The 21408-nt window shown below is 41.3% G+C and overlaps 2 protein-coding genes across 2 annotated transcripts in view; one reads left to right on the top strand and one right to left on the bottom strand.

Moving 5' to 3' along the window:
• The window catches only part of kcnt1b (potassium sodium-activated channel subfamily T member 1b), a 52636-nt gene extending 38239 nt beyond the window's left edge, over positions 1-14397 (top strand). The window contains exons 17-36 of the mRNA XM_076104485.1: positions 382-531; positions 649-884; positions 1154-1174; positions 1861-2074; positions 3564-3669; positions 3850-4022; positions 5108-5179; positions 5988-6122; positions 6421-6532; positions 7012-7113; positions 7227-7310; positions 7395-7523; positions 8297-8317; positions 8620-8917; positions 10621-10683; positions 10939-10989; positions 12758-12776; positions 13531-13551; positions 13679-13789; positions 14277-14397. Coding sequence (XP_075960600.1) covers positions 382-531; positions 649-884; positions 1154-1174; positions 1861-2074; positions 3564-3669; positions 3850-4022; positions 5108-5179; positions 5988-6122; positions 6421-6532; positions 7012-7113; positions 7227-7310; positions 7395-7523; positions 8297-8317; positions 8620-8917; positions 10621-10683; positions 10939-10989; positions 12758-12776; positions 13531-13551; positions 13679-13789; positions 14277-14397 — 2239 coding nt within the window. The remainder of the gene's footprint in view (positions 1-381; positions 532-648; positions 885-1153; positions 1175-1860; positions 2075-3563; positions 3670-3849; positions 4023-5107; positions 5180-5987; positions 6123-6420; positions 6533-7011; positions 7114-7226; positions 7311-7394; positions 7524-8296; positions 8318-8619; positions 8918-10620; positions 10684-10938; positions 10990-12757; positions 12777-13530; positions 13552-13678; positions 13790-14276) is intronic.
• A 2799-nt stretch (positions 14398-17196) lies between these two features.
• On the bottom strand, positions 17197-20969 carry LOC142964361 (uncharacterized). The gene is made up of 6 exons (XM_076104649.1): positions 20788-20969; positions 20600-20683; positions 20393-20500; positions 19402-19500; positions 19247-19312; positions 17197-19163 (listed from the first exon to the last, which is right to left on the bottom strand). Exons 2-6 carry the CDS (start codon positions 20613-20615, stop codon positions 17866-17868), a joined length of 1587 nt encoding a protein of 528 aa, XP_075960764.1. The 5' UTR covers positions 20616-20683; positions 20788-20969; the 3' UTR covers positions 17197-17865.
• Positions 20970-21408: the final 439 nt, after the last annotated feature.

The following is a 21408-nucleotide window of genomic DNA, read 5'->3' as shown; positions in this document are numbered from 1 at the left end:
TGTGAAGGTGACAGGACTGGGAATAGACTTCCTTTTGGCAGTCGTTAATTTAAATGTTATCGCATTGATCAAAAGTCATGAAGGACATGAATTGCCTAAATGAAATAACTTCAGAGCCATTTATCTTTTTCTTCATCATTATTGTGAATATAAGCTCGTGTGGTTAGATAGATTTATCAGTCTAGGGGGAAATAAGGTCCGAAATTATTTTAAGGTGCCCTCGCTGGAAATTCCTTTTGAGTCAATATATTATAGTCTGACATTTAATTTAGGCAAAACATATATCTTTATTTTCTTAAAAACTGCTGTATGTTAGCAGTCCATTGTAGAAGTCTGACACTTCATGGTACTGAAGTATCTATGATGGTAATGCTGTTTCAGGGAGGGGCAGATGTCCCCGGAGCAGTGGCAGAAGATTTATGGACGCTGCTCTGGAAACGAGGTCTACCACATCCGCTTGTGTGACAGCAAGTTTTTTGGGGAGTATGATGGGAAGAGCTTCACCTACGCCTCCTTCCACGCCCACAAGAAGTTAGTAAAACTTCCACTAGCTTAGTCTCAACACACTACAATGATGTTTAATCTAATCACAGTCATTTCTAATGTCTTTGGGAGCAAAAAAGAACAATTTTTAACTTTACCTCCCAGGTATGGTGTGTGTTTGATCGGAGTGAAGAGGGAGGACAACAAGAGCATCCTCCTTAACCCGGGCCCCCGCCACATCATGGCTGCCACAGACACCTGCTACTACATCAACATCACCAAGGAGGAGAACTCGGCCTTCATCTTCAAAGAGGAGGAGAAGCACAACAAGGGCCTGTCTGTGTCCGGCCTCTACGACGCCCCCTCCAGGCTGCCCGTGCACAGCATCATCGCCAGCATGGGTGAGACTCGGAGCTGAAAAGGAGATAGAAGATGCTGTGTATTCAGTTTGCAGACAGTTTTACATTCGTTAGGTTGAAAGGGTTTTCGTGTACAAAGAGAAAATGGATGCTTTGTTGCTGATGCTTACTTACTCACACTTCTGAGTGGTGGCTGCCTTGGTGATGGCTGTACGCTTTCGCTGACTGTTATGCATGACTTTTTTCTTACATGCGTTTTTACTTTCTTGGCTGACATTATTTTGTTGTGCTTTTTCTTTGACCTGTGAAAGTTGATCAGGCCACTGCATATGGTAAGTTTGCGCATGATGCATCACTTTTCCACACATATTTAGTAGTCCTGCAATTTAAGGAGTACAAACTTTACACTTGACAGGATGATATATACACTGTGCAGCACACAGTGATATTTTATTGTTAGTAACACCTCTTAATTCTTTAGTGATTTTAATGATCTTTTTAAAAAATTTAAATCAAATTTTCTCATAGAAGATTATATTGTACATGCAGTATATCATGTATTTGATATATGTATTGTGCATATATCATCATGTATCTGATATGCCGGATATATGTGCATACATCATAAAGCTAGTATGATGTATTTTAGGGATATATTTATTGACACACATACAATGTCAATACTGTTTGCATGTCTTTTGTTGTAACTTGAGAGTACAATTACATCGATGAAAGCAATACATTTTCTCCTCAAGGTAAAGCTGAGCTAAAGAAGGTGAGAGGGTCGTGAGTGGCAAAGATGCTGAATAAGCTAAACATAGACTTTATTACTAATGCATATACAATATGAAAAAACACGAGTGTTTTCTGAGATAAAATGGTTACGGATTCACTAAGACATTAATGCGCAAACATGCGTTGTTGTCTGAACAACACGTTACAGTAAAAGTGCTGCACATGCTATTTCTAAATGGCCGTCTAGTTTTCTGCTCATGCAATAGCCTCACGTCGTTTTCAGGCACTGTGGCCATAGACCTCCAGAACCCTGATCCTCCCGAGGAGAGCAGCAAGCTGACCCTGCCGACGGAGAACGGCTCTGGAAGCCGCAGGCCGAGCATCGCGCCTGTCCTAGAGATCGCTGACTCCTCCGCCATTCTGCCCTGCGACCTCCTCAGCGACCAATCGGAGGACGAGACCAACCAATCAGACGAGGAGGGTTCTGTAGGGTCAGAGTGAGTGATGTTATTGACCCAAAATAGATTTCGTGGTTTTGTATTGTCATGTGGCAGTAAAATAAGTGAAATGTCCTCATATTGCCGGCGTCCTGTGCTCTATAAAGTTGATTGATGTCACCTGCTGTCCTCCTCTTCCTCATGTCTCAGTGGTTGTAGGAGGAGAGATTGATGGGTTTGAAATAGGCATGTAATCTGTGTGTCATGATGCTGTAATGGTGCAGACATGGCGGTGATGAATGTGTATGTCATGACAGGGAGGGTCATCACTTTTCCTCTTGAGTGAAGCTCATGCTGTATGTCCTTGTTTAGATCTTCACCCCTTAACGCTCATCTATCACTCGCCATTTTAGCAATTCAGCGAGTCAGAGTAATCGGTTTATCTCAGCAGTTTTGTTCTTCTCGTTTCCTTCCCTGTATGTGGTTTCATTAGCTGGAGATAACTTTAGGACAGATGGGATGCGTCTGTGCCTCACAGTCTGTTCCTCAGCCTTTTTGAACAGTAACTGTTATTGGGTCTTATAAAGTTGGACTTAACATGGTCCTTCTAACCTCTGAGCCCCTATTACTGCGCCTCTCGACACTTGAGTAGTTTTTATTCTTTAAGAAATGTCAGACAGTAGTTGAGGGGATGGAGGCAACTGCATTGTCTGCAGGAAACGGACCGAGCTGCTCAAGGTCCCACAGTGCCATCATGTGGTGATCCGGTATATGCATCCATAAACAAAGTCTCAATCTCTTTTATTGGTAAACTAGAGGGCACCGTGAAACTGATTAGGGTAATTGCAACTGGCATTTTACAAATCGAGGCTCGCAGAACCAAACTAACACAATTGTTGCGAAACCAAATGAGACACGATTAAAACTAAACAGACTACAAAAACATTGTAATTGCCTGTGTAGTTTGTGTTGAGCAGGAATGAGTCCTCCGGGCTTACAAACATCTGAACAAAACCGATTTTAACAATAAACGGAAAGATGTAAATGTTATTTACTGGCAGTCATTAGTGGTGATATTTAGCATGATAGCATAATGATGAAAGTATTGAAAAGGGATTCGGTGATACACTATTTTTGTGTGAGGTTGTGTTTAGCAGTTCCTTCAGAGCCTATGGGAGGAATAATGGACAGCATGGTGGACCACTGATACTTGCACTATATGTCAGTCAAGGTGACAGCCGGGGGCGAAGGCATTATATTTTTGGGTCGTCCGTCCATTCATCCCATTCTCGTGAACACAATATCTCAGGAACACCTGGAGGGTATCTCATCTGGCACAAACATCAACTTGGACTCACGGATTAGAATTTAGCAGTCAAAAGTAAATGTCACTGTGACCTCATTTCGGATAGACATGGATCAAAATTACAACTTGACTGGTTGGCGGAGGCATACAACCACGAGGTGGTAATTCTCATTACTCCAGTTCGTTGACGCTACGTTATTACAATGTTCAAGTTTGGTAAATTCTTGTTTGTTTTTCCATCAGTTTTGTGAAGGGCTACCCTCCCAACTCGCCCTACATCGGCAGCTCTCCAACTCTGTGCCACCTCTTGCCACAGAAAGCTCCATTCTGCTGCCTTCGCCTCGACAAGGTGAATTCACACACCGGAGCAGACAGAAGCAGTTTAGGATTAAACCAAAAAAAAAAATGCATTAACCTTTTTTTCCACAATCTTTATATACAAACTGTTATATTATGTAAAATATCTGCTAAAAGCACAGCACAAGTGAAACCTGACTGACTTCCTGTTGAATTGTCTGTCTCCGTCCAGGGCTGCATACATAGCAGCTTCGAGGATGCCAAAGCATACGGCTTCAAGAATAAGCTGATAATCGTGTCCGCAGAGACGGCGGGAAACGGTCTCTACAATTTCGTTGTCCCTCTGCGTGCTTACTATCGGCCCAGGAAGGAGCTCAACCCCATAGTGCTGCTGCTGGACAACCAGTAAGACCTTTAACAGTCCTATTTGTTTGTTCTTACTCCTACAGGGACGTAAAACCACCGACGTTTTCATGATAACTTCAAAAAACTCGAGAGTAATGCGTTTGTATAGAGGCCTCTCTAACACATGGACTACCTACACCGATAATTACAGTTTAACACTATAAAGATGAGATGGTATGCAGATAGACAGTAGACTGATACAGCTGTGCATTCATGTTGATAAAGGTTTAGTGGTATTAGAACTTTTCATTACAATTCTGTAGTTAGTTCTTTATTTCAATTATGTCAGAGTTTGATACAGATAAAAATATGCTTTTTTAATATGAGCATAAAATGAAAGTGACAGAATTATTTGCCTTAGAGTTAGTTATTTTAGCTTGATGAACATGGGATACTTGGCCTCAAAGTATAGGAAAATAGTTTTTACATTATTAATAAAAAGCGTTTTTTCATGTAGAGAACTGAATCAAAGTTCAAAATGTGTGAGGATGTGGATGTGCCCGTTTGTGTGTTCGTGTTTTTTTGCGTTTGCTTGTGGATGCATGAAATAGATTTTTGAAAAATGTTCCGGTGCTCCGTGAGTTTGTAATTTAAAGGAACCAAAAAGCAGTCAGCTGAGCACAGTTGGAACTATGGGTTATTGAGAAAGAAATGGCTTTTGCATTATTCAATCGTCCCTGCATAAGAAAGCCTAGCCGTGTGTTAGGATATGTAAACATTTCTGTGTCTGGTGTGTGTTTTCTGCTCCAACTCACTTTGAGTTTTATTAACTTCGGCTAAATCTCTACGGTCGCTGAAACCAATAAACTATGCCGACCGAGAGCCAAGAAAGCTGAGTGACGACCTCGGGGGTTTTCATAGCAACCAGTTAAATCCTCTTGCAGAATTTAAGAATTTAAACATACGTTTTTTTTTTTGTTTTTTTTTTGCCATCGAAATGAATCCAGTTAATACAGCCTCTGCACTTCCCTGATCAACAAGTTAATTTCAGGAAATTGCAGCAGCAGTGTCATAAAGTGTCACTGGAGTTTTCCAGAGATAATTAGTCTGGCAGGCTCATTCGTGATGTTTCCTGTTTCCTGCAGGCCAGACAACCACTTCTTAGAGGCCATTTGCTGCTTTCCAATGGTCTACTTCATGGCTGGCACAATCGATAAGTATGTGTTTGGATTATTTATAAACCTATGAAAACCTGCTCGCTTGATTCATTGATTTTATGATCACGTTCATCTCAGTGGTAGTTTTTCCATTTGTATTACAGCTACCTGCCTCGTGAATAAATCCTATTCTTATTCCCACATACATTAGCGAGTTATTACCTCGTGATTTAATAACCCAGGTTGGACCTTTAAGTCTTAAGCGAGCTTAGTTAATTAAGATTTCAGTAATGTGTAATTTGGTTGCTACGAAACATTGTTGTGCTGTCCAATCAAAAGCAATCGCCGATGTAAAAAGGGAGTGACTGCAACATCAACGTTGTAACTGTCTGTACACATGGAATGTGAAAAAATGATTGTATTAATCATAGTTTAGTATGACTTAGAGATGCCATAAATAAGTCATAGTATAGTATGTGTAAATAAATGCCAAAAGGGTTAGTCAGAGTAAAGTTTGTCATAAAAATGCCATATTATATGTGATTAAATGTGATCGTATAGCATGCCATAAAAACCACGTCGCATAGTATTTCATAAAAAAGTCAATAGTACAGTATGCTGTTAAAATTTGATTAATAGACTTAGAGTATAGTATGCCATAAAAATGTGTCATATTCTAGTATGTCTTAAAATGAATGTAGTTAAACTATCTTTGTTACAAAATATGTCACAAAAATGATATACATTATAGAATAGAAATAGAAATACATTGAACATTACAGATATTACCATTGTTATAATATCCAGGGTGGAATATTTCCTGACATGTCATGCCGTTATGAACACTGTTGTTTTGTGAATGGACCAGCTTGGACAACCTGCTTCAGTGTGGCATAATTTACGCTGACAACTTGGTGGTTGTGGACAAGGAGAGCACCATGAGCGCCGAGGAGGACTACATGGCAGACGCCAAGACCATCGTCAACGTCCAGACTATGTTCAGGTAACACAGGGAGCATTTCATTGTGTAGAAACGTACAGTAAACAGTTGGTACCATGCGGCTGTTTACGTTTGAGCCAGACCTTCGTGTGTTGGCTCGAATGTGCATCAGACTCCACTTAATTAACTCCCTTATCTGTTCTCGTGAAGATGCTGGAAAGCAAATGCTTGTTTTCAGAGTCTCAAAGACAAAGTACTTTTTTTTTAACAACGAAAATTAAAAGCATCCATCACTGCCATGTGGGGTCTCCCCCTCAGCACGAAGCATTTCTTCCCTTCACTAACATCCGTCTCTCTTTAGGTTGTTCCCCAGTCTCAGCATCATCACGGAGCTCACACATCCGTCCAACATGAGGTTCATGCAGTTCAGAGCCAAGGACTGCTACTCTCTCGCTCTCTCCAAACTGGAGAAGGTGAGCTGTTGAGGAAGAACCATGTTATGACTTTGACTTCCGTTCTCTTTTCTTCCTGAAAGTAAAAAGTGTGTGAATGTTTTCAAAAGGCTGATCAAAGCTGCATTAATGAAGATGATCTCTAGCAGGGTAATGTTTCAAATGAGTCTTAAAGGATTGAGGGAATTGTTTATTCATCCTCAACCTTAACTCTCAAAAAAATCACTCTTGTGTGTGTTGTGTCTTTAGTGGTAAACATACCATTTGTCTCTTCCCCCTGGATATTTTCAAGTGCTTTTTCATGCGCCGTTACGTCTGTTTTTCCAGCACTGATAGTAAAAGAAACGGAAGGAATTGTGAAGACTTTCACCAGAATGCATGGACTTTAGTAGTATCTTGAAGTCCTTTTGCAGATGGAGCAAAAGAGCAATAGTTCAGTAAACAAACATGAAAAGGTGAGATTTGAATATCTGGTTGCTCTGTTCTGTTTCTCTCTCCAGACGGAGCGTGATAAGGGCTCCAACCTGGCCTTCATGTTCCGGCTGCCGTTTGCTGCGGGCAGGGTGTTCAGTATCAGCATGTTGGATACACTGCTTTACCAGGTGGGATAACTAAGTATATATACATGAATGTCTAACCCTGCTTTCTGAACAAGGCGTTTGTGGCTGGGCTTGTTCACAGTAGTTCACCGCAGTCCTTCTCTCTGCTTTAACAGTCGTTTGTTAAGGACTATATGATCGCTATTGCGAGGCTGCTTCTTGGTCTGGACACCACGCCTGGCTCTGGGTACCTGTGTGCTGTGAGTCGGAACGTTCATACTGCTAAGCATTTGAGTGAATGAGTTTGTGCTTGTATCTACTTGACTCTTATTCTCCGTCCTCAGATGAAGATCACAGAAGAGGATCTGTGGATCAGGACTTATGGCAGACTCTTCCAGAAGCTTTGTTCCTCCAGCGCCGAGATCCCCATAGGGATCTACCGCACGGAGTCGCACATGTTCTCAACCTCAGAAGCAAGTTCAGTTTTATCAAACGCTTAATATCGGAGACCTCGCTTTGGGTTTGGCTTTAGCTGAGGCTCTACTGCCGCTTTAGCTTCTTTTCATTATTCATTCCCTCATTCTGTGTTTGCTTCATTCCTTCTTTTCTTTCTTTGTTTAAAATGTCCTTCCATGATTTGCAAATTTTCTACTTTTATTTCACTCCTTTAGTTCCTTTATTTCCTTTAGTTCCTTTAGTTCCTTTAGTTCATCCCTCACGTTCACCTCTCATTCTCCTCTTTTTTCTTTTTGAAATTCAATTTGTCTCTCCTTCTCCCACCCTCTCTTTGGGTTTTGTAATCTTTCTAACTTGCTGCTTTGAATGCTTTTTCTTGTTGCTTTTCATCCATCGTTGTTTCCTCCTTTTTGCATTTCTCTCTTCTACTTGTTTGATGCCAGGAGAAGGAAATTAAAAAAGGAAAATTATGCATTTGAGGCATTGCCAACAAAAGGTTTTTGTGTGATTAATAAAAAATAAATCGGCCCTATATGATATTTAGCAGGTTATGTAAGTGGCTAATGTCAGATCCAAACTCACCAGCCACAAACTAGAAATGTAACATTGCTAGATAATAGTGTTCATTTCCACCATTTTAATAGTGAATAATACAATTATAAATACACTATATTTAATAATTCATGTGCAAACTTTTGAGGCTTTGGATGATTTTGTTTGCTTTGGATGCCTCCGTCTTTCATTGCATTTCTTTTTGTTTGGATGTCTGTTTGTCCGTCTCTTGTTTCAGGGCAAGGACAGTTACGCACAGGTAAGATCCGAATGTGCTTGTTTATAATTTGTACTATATTTTCCTCAAATGTCCTCTTTTTGCTTACAGCACACAACGATCAATAATTCAATACTGGCATTTTTCTGGCTTATCAAAATGTAAAGCTCATTGCCGTCACATCTTGATAATGCAGGCGCCTGAAATATGAAAGTTTGCTTTTATTGTGATACACGCAGGTATTTCTTTAAAGAAAACTGAACAAAAATAACAAAACAGTGAAGCCAACACAAACCCGTTCACACATAGTATCCAGCATTAACACTGCCACCCTGCTCTCCCAGTCTCAGGTGTCAATAAACATGCAGCAAGGCGAGGAGCATCGTGAGCGTGGAGAGTCCTGGAAGGAGAAGAAGGCCCACAGGAACTCCACCACGAGTGACCAATCGGAGCACCCACTGCTGAGAAAGAAGAGCATGCAGTGGGCAAGGCGGCTGAGCAGGAAGACCACCAAACCGTCCAGCAGAGCAGAGCGTATCTCGCAGCAGAGACTCAGCCTGTACCGACGCTCCGAGCGACAGGAACTGTCCGAGCTGGTCAAGAATCGCATGAAGCACCTGGGCCTGCCCACCGTGGGATACGGTGAGTGGAACAGCTGATGGCACGAGATTTAGAGAGATGAGTAGTCTTTGCTTTACGTAGACGTTAACTCAATGCAGTGCTTTACAACATATGACGTATATGTGTATAGCATACTAAAAAAAGTATTGGTGGTTATTAATTTTCATCATAGTAATTTCAGCATAATTAGTCATAATGTGCATGAAAATGGATAATGATGCAAATGATGTTATTTTGCAGATTGGAGTCTCGGTACTATAAACATTTCTTGAAGGCCACAGCTGACGGAGGCAGAAATAATGAAATTGGTTGTGTTGAACTTTAGTGGGTGGGGCCTAAATATCTCAGGTTTAAGCTTAGAACATTGTGTGACATGTCATGTGATGTGTCAAGCCACAGATTTTATTTTTTTTTACAGTTTATATATCATATTATGAATACGTCAAAGGGTAGTATGTCATAGTATAGTTTGTCATAAATAATTTAAATAAAAAATCATACTATAGTATGTCATTAAATTGTCATATAAAAGTCATGAAAAAGTTGTAGTATAGTATGCCACTAGGAATATAATTTAGGAAAAAAATGGTGTAGTGTGCCATAAAGAAATATCATAAAAAGTCATAGTATAGTATGCCATCAAAACATCATAATCTAGTATGTGCTAAAAAAATGTGATTGTAAATGTATAGTATGTCATTAAAGAAATTGACAAAACAAGTCATAGCATAGTATGCCATCAAAAATATCATGAAAAGTTATACTATGGTATCTCATTAAAAGAACATCATAAAGTATCCTAGTATCGAATGCCATCAAAGATGTCATAGTATCGTTCGTCATAGTTTAATATGTCTTAACAAATGTGTTTTGCGAGTTCAGGAGATTCTTTTGCTCCACCCACTCTCAACCAATTCAATTATTTCAGCCGTGAGTGCGGCCGTGTTTGAAGAAAACTCCAATCTGTGCTCCAGTCATTTTATGTCATCTTACTGTCGAATAAGATGTGGTGCTGTGGGATAGTACAAATGATTAATATCGCACTACATCATCATTAACATCAACTTCATCTCCTCACATCACTTTCACACTCATCAAACTCTTCCTCCATGTGCCCATCACACATTACACACCACGTTCACAGTCACGCTCATACCTCAACGTGTGGATGTGAGCACGTCATGCATGGAGATGCAGGAGCACCGAAAACCTCGTCTCAATTGCGTTTCATCACAGACTACAATTGCCTGCACTCGTCTCTGCTCACTTCTGTCCTTTTTTTTTTTTTTGTTCTTCAGTTCTTCTCTCCTCCCAGCTTCACGCTTCAAAACAAAAGCAGAATCATGCTCCAGATGTGCACTTTGCGAAATATTATGTTTCAATACGTAGGAAGAAACCCAAAAAAGCTCGGGATCATCTTATGAACCGTGAATGTCAGTGAGGATTACTGCGGCAGGATCATAATGTGTCAGATGAATCGTTTGGAAGTGATTCTGTGCACACACACACACACACACACCATTGCCTGGCTGCTTTGCATCGCTCTCACCTTTTTAAAAAAAAAGTTATTTTTGAAACTGCAAATGCATTTTGCTGCCTGCCTGATCTTTTTCTTGTTTCCCCCCCTCCTTTGTTCTTCTCTGTCTCTGTCTCTCTCTCTCTCTCTCTCTCTCTCTCTCTCTCTTTTACTCTGATTCTTCTATCTTCCCTCCTTTGGCTTGTAGAGGATGTTTCTAATCTCACTGCGAGCGATGTCATGAATCGAGTAAATCTAGGATATTTGCAAGGTAATTCCGTGTGCTCTTTATAACACATTCACGACAGTGTGAGCGGCTGCGTTCCATCTTGTGGAGGAAGGAATTTCACCAGCATCCATTGAAGATTAGTGCACTGAATTTATACACAGATCTTGATTTATCTATTTTTAGAAGTGTGTTTTTCCCCTTTTGTCTGATTTTTCTTAGGCTGTTTTATATAATTTGTAGTTTATTATAAATTCACAAATTAGGATATTGAAGTTGACAGTGAATGCCGTTGCTTAGAGTTGCAGGACATTTCAGAGCACCCGTATACAGAGGGGACCAAGCCGTCAGGTTAGCTGGTTGATCACAGTACTGCAACTTTACTGCATGAGTGTGTGTGTGTGTCTGTATAAGTGTGTGTGTGTGTGTGTGCGTGTGTTGTGCCAGAATAAGTGGTAGATCAGCAGCCAATCTCTCCCTACCTCGCTCTACTGTCTCTCTCTCTACCTGGTCTTTTCTGCATTGTGTTCCCGTGAGGTGACGTCCCACATGGCTAGAGCACTGCAGGGCATCAGAGTATGGCTTAAAGAGTGGAGCGCAGCGCATTATGTCTGTGGATGGAAGGTTAGATGTAGAGTTCAAATTCAAACATTAGATGTGTAAACAAGGATATGTATCAGAGGGGTCTTGATGTAAGAACTCTGCCTTGTCTCTTATTTCCATATACCGGGACACCTCAAAGTGTATCTGCACACTTATACCATGGCCACTTAACCACAGGCAAAAAGAGGAGCACTGTTTATGTTGCCATTCATTTCTTAAAATGCGTTTGTGGTTTGCTCCAGTTTTGCGAGTTAGACTTAAACAGTGCTGTTGCTATAGTTGCCTGCAGTTTAATATAGTTTGTAATTTTAAATTGCACACGACTATGATGACGACGTGCTGACTTTAAACTTACATTTAAAGATCCTAAACCCTAAAATCAGTTAGAATCTTGTTTTTGTTGACCTCTCGTGGTTTAATTGAAGTGAGTTAGCGAGTCTAAATGAGTAACAAAAAAAAGAGATAAAAGGTTGAAGCTTCCAGCTTCTGCCGCCCCAAGTGGTTGCAGTATGAACCTTGACCAAACTATCTGTCAATCAATATCCAATTTTCATTACTAGTTTTGACTAAATTCCTAGCGTTAAATACTGATATTAACATATTTGGAACATGACTGGGATAGAGGCGTAAGAGAGTACAGGGTACAAGGAATTGCTAAGTATTGGAACAGGAATAGCAGTATGTCTTGCTTGTTTTATCTTGAGCAAGTGACGGTTTGATGGAGCCCAGGAGGTCAAAATCTAGCAAAATGGGGAATAAAAGAAAAACCTAAAAACACCAGAAAAAGTGGGCAATCAAAGTCGGTTTGATCCGTCCTGGACTAAAGAGCCATACGAAACAATACGAATAAACAGCAGTGATTCATTACTTTCTGCACTGTGTGTGTGAGGTTTCCTTTAAAAAGAAAAGACGAGATAAAGGCTTATCTTTTATTTTTCTGTGGCCATGGTATAATCCATATTTCATACACTGAGTAGTCTACAATAACAAAGTGTGGATTAGAGGAGAAAAACGAATTGGTCCAGTCTTTAACATCACTCGCATGTTTTTCTCTCCACTCTCTAGTACTGTAGAATACGTTTACCTCACAGGTGATGATCCAGCAGCAGGTTGACCTCTTCCACTCTCACACTCCCAATGTCTTCTGCTTCACTCGGTTTGGTTTCGAGTCGCTCTGCGTTTGGTCCAGTCTGACGGATGATGCTGGAGCATGTCCCTCTCTATGTGTGTGTGTGTGTGTGTGGGGGGGCTGAGTGTCGCCCTTTAGCATGGCAACCTGCCGCCTTTGGTCCCGTGTGGAATGCGCAGGAGTAAAAAAAAAAAAAGGGAATGCGTTGGGTTTGGATTTGTGGCGTAGCCGCGGACGCTCTCTGCATGTTGGCTCCGTTGTGAAGCTGCGCATGGGGAGCTGTTTGAGTCAGCAGGCAGCATGGGCCTCCCCTTGTTCCTCAAAGTGCCCTGTCAGTAACGGTTAGCCCTTCTCTCTCTCCCACCCCCCCCGCCTGGCTTTATAAAGGGCCACAAGCAGGTGGGTTGTCATGGAGGCACATGTCCCCTCCTTTCACTTCCTCCGTCCATCACGTAAAAGCAAGTAGGAGCCGCCGCCAGAGAGCACGCAACACACATAGACACACAATAAACAACACACACACACGCACTGACATAAAGACACACAGTAATATGAATCCTCAGGGGAATGAGTGTAACAGTCAGTTTCCTCTTATTGATTCTTGAAACAATATTAGACCTCCATAGTGCAAAACAGTTTCCGTGGTTGGCTTAAGTATTTTGGGAAAGCAATAAAAGAATATTGTTGCAACTGTTAATGTATTTATAATGCGGAAACAATTTACAGGTAACTGTTTATAGAAGGCTGAGTTATATAAAGAGTACATTAAGTAGTTTATCTGTTCATATTGTATTAGATAAAGAGATTATTAAAACATTTTACAAATAAAAAAAAACGTTATTTTGTATTAAGTAATTTTATTTAATATTTAGTTTATCAATGTCTTGATAAAACAATTGATAATTACATGAATTAAGGATTGTCCTGCTGATCATTTGAACCTGTAAATATCAAAATTGGTATCAGCCTCCAAAAGCTGTTATTGGTCGGGCTTTAGTCAAAATATTTATTGAATCAACTGTGAAATCTACTTGTAAATTCTGCCATTTATTTCCCATTAACTGTTTTGTCAGCATGATTTATAAATTTCTCAATTGGATTAGGGAACTAAAATTTAAAAAAAGAATTGTTAAATTGTAATTGTTAACAGTTGTAACAAGAACAGCCAGACTAGGAGAAGAGCCTCACCGATACTAAGAGGTTTAAAACGAGGGAGTCTCATATTGTCAGTGGTTAGAGGGCTCATTTCCTGGCTGATGTACTCTATAATGGAAGAGCACGATGGAGGGATCCAGAGCAGCACTGAAGGTCTCCTCTCTCTCTTTTTTTCCCAGACGAGATGAACGACCACCAGAACACGCTGTCCTACGTCCTCATCAATCCTCCTCCTGACACCATGCTGGAGCTCAACGACATCGTGTAAGAACACCGGCGTGTAACAGCGTCAATGAGCGCCTTCAGTAACACAAACGGAAGAAGTAAAGCTTAAAAAACGTGATTTGCCAAATCAGTGCAGCGAATGACACAATTGCTGCTTTTTCTAAATCGTTGATAGACGATGATGCTGGGAAATTGGACAGCGAAGTATCCTTAAGCACCGTAATGCATATCACAAGCAAGGCCAATTGACACGCAAGATTACATGGTCTTAGATTATAGATTACAAATTAAAATCTGCAATTTTAAGACATTAAATGCACGTTTACACATTCATTTCAACTTCAAACCTGGTGTGCAGTAGATTCACGTGGACCAGTAGAAAACGATGGGTGGGGGTGTTTTGCTGCGTGTCTTATCCATTAAGGTTGCGACTGTGCTCATCATTTGCTTGTACATTGTGCTGCCCGGACTTAAATCCATACCTACCGCTCCATGCTGGCAGATGACGTTGACTTTGTCTCCACAGGTACATTATCCGGTCCGACCCGCTGGCACACATGCCGGAGGACTCACAAGTGGGGCAGGCACCCGGCACCAGGAACCGGCAGGACTTTGGCACAGCGACGAGAGACGAGACTCACCTCTGAAACCCCCCCTATCAGTCCTCGACACCCTCACACCTTAACCTCTAAGCCACCGCCCGGGGCCGACGCAGCACGTTTGTCACACACAGATCTCGGACCAAGAACAGCGGTCCGTGGTGAATGTGCATTATGCGTCTCTCAGCCTCAGATCAGAAAAAGAAATCTACATTTGTTTTAAAGAGACGGCCCTGAGAGACCTGCTGTTTCCCCACTGAGCTGCTACAGGAGGATGCATGAAGAGTGCCTCGTCATCGACCCCGACTCCTCCCTCGCACACCTTCAGTACTCGCACACTTGTCACCCTCGCACCCTCGCACAGGACAGGGAGACTTGGTGGATGTCGTGAGAGGTCTTTGGACAGTCGAAAGAGGGTTTTCGTGCACACGCTGTACAGGATATCAAATCATTTCACTCAGGGGTGAAGTTGCCCTCGCGGGCCGACTTCCTCTTCGCCCGTTTCTGCCTAAACTCGCAAAGAACCGAATCTCGGGGCAACGTTACCCTCGTTATGTTACATGTGCACCTTTCTTAATTTATTACAAATGTCGGTTTGCTTTTTGTCGGTTTCTAATCAGACACGATTTTCGTTTTCTTTATGAGCACAAACTTTTTTTATGACAAAGTGTCATCTGTGAATATACACACTGTAGTGGCACGTTTATCAGCCATATTAGCATTGTCAGCATTTCTCTCTTTGTTGTGCTGTTTTGGACACCGATCTTTTTGTTTTGTTGTGATTGTAAAAAGAGTAATTGTTAATTTATTTTACCATTTGAAGTCTGCTATCCCGTATGTTCCATTCTTTTGTTTACTCTATTGCTTTGTAAATAACTTTTAAATTATTTGTAGATTTTGTGCCATTTTGCATGTGGGATGCATTGTGATATCGGTGTTTTTAGTTTAGAGCCTGACCGATTTATTGGCCGAGCAGATAACAGCTGAACAAAAATTATGTCAGGCTGAAAAGGTAAAACCAAAAATGTATTAATTGTGCCCACAACACATTCTACTTTATTTAATGCATATTCATGTTATGTTTGTGTGATTTCTAGTTTATTTTTATAAAGTATTAGTGTTGTGTTTTTGACATATTTTGTATTAAGTACATAGCCAGCCAAGGAATAGTTTGAAATCATGGGAAATAAGCTTATTTGCTATTTTGCAGAGAGTGAGATGAGAAGCTTGACACCACTCTCGTATCTGTATGTTAAATTTACAGCTATAGCAAGCAGCTGCTTAGCTTAGCATAGCATAAACGTTAAGCTAATGGAAGCAGGGGGATGAAGTGTTTCTCTGTGAGTTTAAGGTGCTGGTAGGAAGATTTGAGGGCGGTTTCTCCCTGCTTCCAGTGTTTATGCTAAGCTAACGGTCTTCTAGCTGTGACTTCATACGTGACGGGCAGACAGAGTGGTGTCCATGTTCTCGTCTAACTCTCAGAAAAGAACATCAATAAGCAAACCTGAAGCACGTACAAAGAACTGTCGAACTATTCTAACGAGGAGTATTGGGCTGACATCAAATGTAAAAACCCCGTATCAGTCAAGCTCAGGTTTTTTTTTTATTGATTTACTCTTTTTAAACTTTAACTCATTTGAAGTTGATGGTAAATATTCATTCATATTGTGATCCTCCAGTTTCATAACTCTTTAACGAGTTGCAGTTACACTGGTAGCAGAATCGTTTTGCACAGACAGCGACGGGCACAGTCGAGTCCATTTCTATCCTGTAACCCGTCTCTCAATCTATAGTTGGAACGTACTTGAGCTGAAACAAAGTGCTCTCCTCTCCAAATTGTACAGGCCACACCTTGCGTAACAAGGCAGTGTGCAGTGTGCAGTAGTTAATCTCCATTTATGTTTGGTTTAATCGCTGTAAATAGGAACTTTGTAAATCGTTTCAGTCTCTTGTTTGATGGAAAGTGAAAGAGGACTTGAACATTTGTTTGCACTAAGCTCTTCGGGGATGTGTAGAGCGTGACAGCATGACCCTTTAATCCGTACAACACAGTGGACAGTATTCAGCTCTGTGATGCAAAGACAAGTCAAACGTGCAGTAACATGTCATGCTTTTTGTTCTTTTCATTTTTGCAGATGTTTGAAAAAAGTATTTGTGAGAGCCATGTTATTTATTTGTTAAAGAAATATGAAGAGACAGTGATGATGGATTTTTTTTTTTTTTTTGAGGATGCAGCATAAGCTTTTTTACATTTAACTGTATTTATTTGTTTTATCTCCGCTCGGTGGCCCTCTACAAGCGTCCGTTTACAGGGCAGGAGAGCTGAGGAGTAAAAGTGTGAGCGACCTCGATAGAAGATCCGATCGGTGTGCTGATCCATTCATTTAACGTCTTCCTTGGTCCTCGCTCCCGACTAAGCTTATAACTCTCTGCACAGAGCTCACTCAGACCTCCTAGTGTCCATACTTACAAATACCACAAGGGGCATGTAAACACTCAACAGCATGTTTTGATATACAAGCTTGCCAGGAACAATACATTTTGTACATTTAGTGGGATGTCCCATGGCTAGAGAAACCCATATTCAAGTCAACTGCTTGCAAGTTGGGGCCATTATTTGATACTGTGTATTTATATGAATGGAACATGCATGTTGTGTCCAGGTGTTATCAAAAGCCTACGTATCCTGTTTACCTCCACTTTGTTTTTAAGTCATTGTCAAAAAGGGGTTGATCCATTTTGTACTCTTTCTTATGAGGAGCGAGTGTACTTCTCCACCTATAAAACATGAACAAATAAATGCTGCATGCAGCCAGATACAATACATGAAAAGACCTTTTTATTTTTTGATCCCAGATCGTCAAATGACAACTTGATGAATATGGAGACAAAACATGTAGATGAATGTGTGCTTGTATTTGATTAGTGCTTTTATTTGAGTAGTATCGACTTCATCTCGCAATCACAGAGATTACATTTAAACTGCAGCAGAAATCAAAATAAACAATTTTCTGAAGGATATTTTGGGAACCACACGTCTTTCTTTGAGTAGCATGAGAAGCTCAATACCACTTGTCTGTATGGCAACTATGAAGAGACTGTTAGCTTAGCATAACGACTAGCCTGGCTATGGCCAAAGGTAAAGAAAATCCACCAACCAGCAGCTCTAAAGCTTTACAATTAATTCAATCTCTTGTTTAATTGCAACAAAAACTGTAAAAACGTTGGTTTTAAGTTGCATCTTTACAACTAGACGGGATATGTTTCTACATTGTTAAATGTAGCTCATACAATGACCTCAAGTCTGATGGATTCTATAGTACAGTAACCTTTCAATAAAAAGCTAATTGAAGTGTTCTCCAAAATGTCAAACAATTATTTTAAGTGTTTACTTCATCTCACACAAAGATCATTTTTACATGTTATTTCCGCAGCAGGTAAAAATAAACTATTTTCTTCCAACTTAAAGAGTGATAGAATAAAACTACAATATTGTACGTTGTGTTATACGTTATTTCAAACTTTAAGCGAATCCTTTTCTAAACTCCTTTCGGCGGCTCTGTCGTGACGCCGCTGCTTGTTGGCTTCTTTCTGCTTCCACCGGTCTCGGGTCCAGCGGCCGTTGTTCTGCACGACTTCGTGCAGCAGGTCCATGAAGGCGTACTCGTTGCCGGACAGCAGCGTCTCGTCATCTGGCGAGGCGCCGCCAGAGGGAGCCTTTGGGCCGTTCTCTGCTCTCTGTCTGCTCGTCACAGCTCGCTTTGATTCGTTCCTCTGTTCTGCCTTGGTGCTGCTCATCTTCTGTGCACGATTTGCTGCAGATTTCAGGTCTTGATCTGGACAAAGTTTCCCCTCATTCAGAGTTTGGGTCCGTCCCACAGTGGTCGGGTCCAGGATCATCTCCTTCTTTAGCTGCGCTTCTAGCCTCGTGCCAGTGTGGGTGAGAGCCTCACTGAAACAAGTGGTGTCGTCATTTGGTTTTGAGGACCGAGAGTGTCCCAAACTCACGGGAGCTGCGGCCATTTTTAAAGGATCTTGGTTTGGTGCAGTTTGTAAACCTTCCATTAGATTGTTCTCGATGTCGTCTTCCTTTTTGTCCCAGTCGGAACCCGAGGGACGCTCCTCTGTCTTCACCTCAGCTGGAAACGTTGGTGCCCAAACAGTGAAGACATCCGTCCCCTGCCCCTCGTCCTCCTTCGCTTTACATCTGGCCTGCCACTGAACTGCAGTCGGAGGCCAGGTGGAGATCCTCCCCATGACTTTTCCCGTCTGTGATCTTTGAGCTGAACCGTCAGTGGACTGTTTGTTGAAATCATCAGGACTGAGCTTATTCTGGTTTGTACCGATGCTCAGATAAGGCACAGTGTTAGTAGTGTTGACAGAAACACGGTGGGACTTTTCATCTAGATCTCCACCAGCCTCCGCTTGTTTACCATTTCTTATTACATCAGCATCATCCGTCTCAACTCCTCCATCTACTTCAGTTTCATCTCCCAGTTTCTGCTTTCCTGCATCTTCTGACTGAGCCTCCGTCTCAGTTTGCAAAGTCACTTCATCTTTCACAGGTGCACAAAAAGGAGCCATGAAGAGAACGGCATTAGCCGACTTAGCTCTGACTCCAGTAAAGGACGTCCTCCATCCCGTCTCTGAGTCCCACTGATTGATTTCTCTTTTCTCAGAGTTTCCTGGAGACGGAGCACGGCTGGATCTGCCGTCTTCTTCTGGACGTCCAGGCGTCACAGCTTTGCTGTTGCGTTTCCTCCGATGCAGCACCGCCAGGAAGAACCCCACAAACAGGAGCAACGAAAGAATCACTGCGGAGGAGCAAGTTGTTAGAACGGAAATGAATTTTCAAGCATCTGTTGATATTTTTCAGGACGATCAAACAGAAACAAACCTATCACAACAACCAGTGTGAAGACAACGTTTGTATCCGACGATGGTCTTGATGTCGCACAGGTTTCTGGAAGGAAAAACAGACACATGAAGCACACGCTACATAATGGTTCAAGTATCAAAGACCAGAAGAACCACACACACACACACACACACCAGTCATCCCAGTGGGTGTAGACGTAGCTCTGGGCAGGTCAGAAGGTTCAGGTCGGACAGAGATCTCCGTCACTGATGGAGGCGACGTCACATGAGCTGCTGAAGGGAAACAACGGACCGACTAAAGAGATTCAAGCAGCTCAGTCCTCTAAATGTGTTATTTTAATAACAGATCATGCTTTCATCTTGTTTATCTGCACCTGGATACACATGTGCTTCAGAATACTGATAGTTAGAGACAATCATGATGAATAATGGTTTAACTTCTAGAAAAAGAAGAATACATTTTAACAAATGTTTCGAGAACAAGTTCCGCTCACTGATTTTCTTTTTCAGACCTTTAACCACATGGTCGGTCAAACTCCATCTCTCACTGAAGGCCATGAGATGAGGCTGAAAGCTCCAGTAAAGTAGATCTTGTGCTACAAATTTCTTGTCAAACTAATATTTGCAAGGCTTAAATAATATGTAATCCTTTATTATTATTATTACTCAACACAATAATAGAAAATACAAATATTAAGAGAGAAAAACTATAATTATAGGGGAAAAGTAATATTTTCAAAAGAAAAAGAAAATAATAGATATTTGTAGGAAGTGTTGTGAACACATTGGGCCTACTGTTGTGTTTTTACTAACTTTGGTGAAGACTGGATACAATTGATGGCAGAACAAAACATTGTTTGAAATAAAATTATAATTGGTGGACACAGTGGAGAATTAGTTCAGGTATATTTGTCTGGAATTTAATTTAAAAAGAAAACTTGACAAATGACCACATGGTGGTGCTGTTCAGACTAAATGAGTAATATTATCAGGGGAAAGAAGTTATTTTTAGAAGAGTCCTAATATCATGTGAATGTTATGACTACCGGGTGAAAAGGTGAGATTAGTTTTTGGGGTGTGGATGACCTGACAGGTTTAATGATATTAAAATAATATCACCAACCAATTCTGCTGGTAGAGGAATTCAAATATGAACAAAACTAACCAAATGCACCAGAACTCAAAGTAGACGTAGTGACCGTTGTGAGGATGTCAGAGGGTTTTGGTGTGACAGAGGTTTTTGTCTCTGATGTGGGTCGTGCTGGAGGTGTTGCTAGAGAGAACAACGGAGATACTGAGCACACATTGAATTAAAACTCTTATGATAAATCATTCAAAAAACTGAAAGTGGGACAAGAAGAACCACATGTACCAGTGTTTGAGGACATAGTGACGGGTGCATCAGTGGGTTGGACAGAGGTTTTTGTCTCTGATGGAGGTGTTGTCACAACGTTTGCTGGAGGGAACAACAGAGGTACTGAGCACACATTGTATTTTTTAAGGGGCAAATAATCCTAATTGTAACCGTGAAAAATTCCAAACTGAGAAAAGAAGCTGTACCAGATGTGGATTTGCGGTGGGCGGTCTGCGTCACTGATGGAGGTCTTGGTGGAGGAGACGTCACGCACACCGACACGTTCCACACAGGTCGACCCCTCAGAGATGGAGGACTCGCACAGGTCACCTCCGTCTGTCTGTTGAGCAGAGATCTGCTTTGTAGATCTGAGAAGAGAAGCAGCTTTATGTTTATAAAAACGTTTTTAGAAACACATGACTTCATGTTTTACAAACCTTTTAGGAAGTCGACAAAGTCTTCAACTCCACAGGAACAGTCCCAGGGGTTCCCAGACAAGTCCAAGATGGTGTTGGAGCTAAAACTATTCCGATCAATGGTTCTGATGCGGTTCTTACTCAGATTGAGCCTCGTGAGGTTAATGAACCCTTTCAGATCGGACTCATGCAGAACTTCAATGTGGTTTTCTGTGAGGCCGAGTTCGCTGAGGATGTCTGGCCGACCGAACCAGTTTGGGTTAATATCTGTCAGAGAGTTCTGGTTCAAACTGAGATTTGTGAGGTGCATGAAAGAACTGAAGGCCCCTTCAGCGATTCCTGTAACACCAGCGTCGTTGATCATAAGTCTGGTTACAGAGCTGAGGTTGTCGCTGCGTAACACAGTGGAGT

Source organism: Anarhichas minor, unplaced genomic scaffold (assembly GCF_050575085.1).
Source record: "Anarhichas minor isolate MPS153535 unplaced genomic scaffold, ASM5057508v1 ptg000030l, whole genome shotgun sequence".
Classification (NCBI taxonomy): Eukaryota; Metazoa; Chordata; class Actinopteri; order Perciformes; family Anarhichadidae; genus Anarhichas; species Anarhichas minor.
This window is presented reverse-complemented; position numbering and strand designations above follow the sequence as displayed.

What these genes read in the sequence shown, in the direction of transcription:
- LOC142964361 (XM_076104649.1), bottom strand. An exon ending in TACACCCACTGGGATGACTG is followed by an intron (nt 19,313 to 19,401) that starts GTGTGTGTGTGT and finishes TTTTCCTTCCAG; the next exon opens with AAACCTGTGCGACATCAAGA. An exon ending in CACACTGGTTGTTGTGATAG is followed by an intron (nt 19,164 to 19,246) that starts GTTTGTTTCTGT and finishes GCTCCTCCGCAG; the next exon opens with TGATTCTTTCGTTGCTCCTG.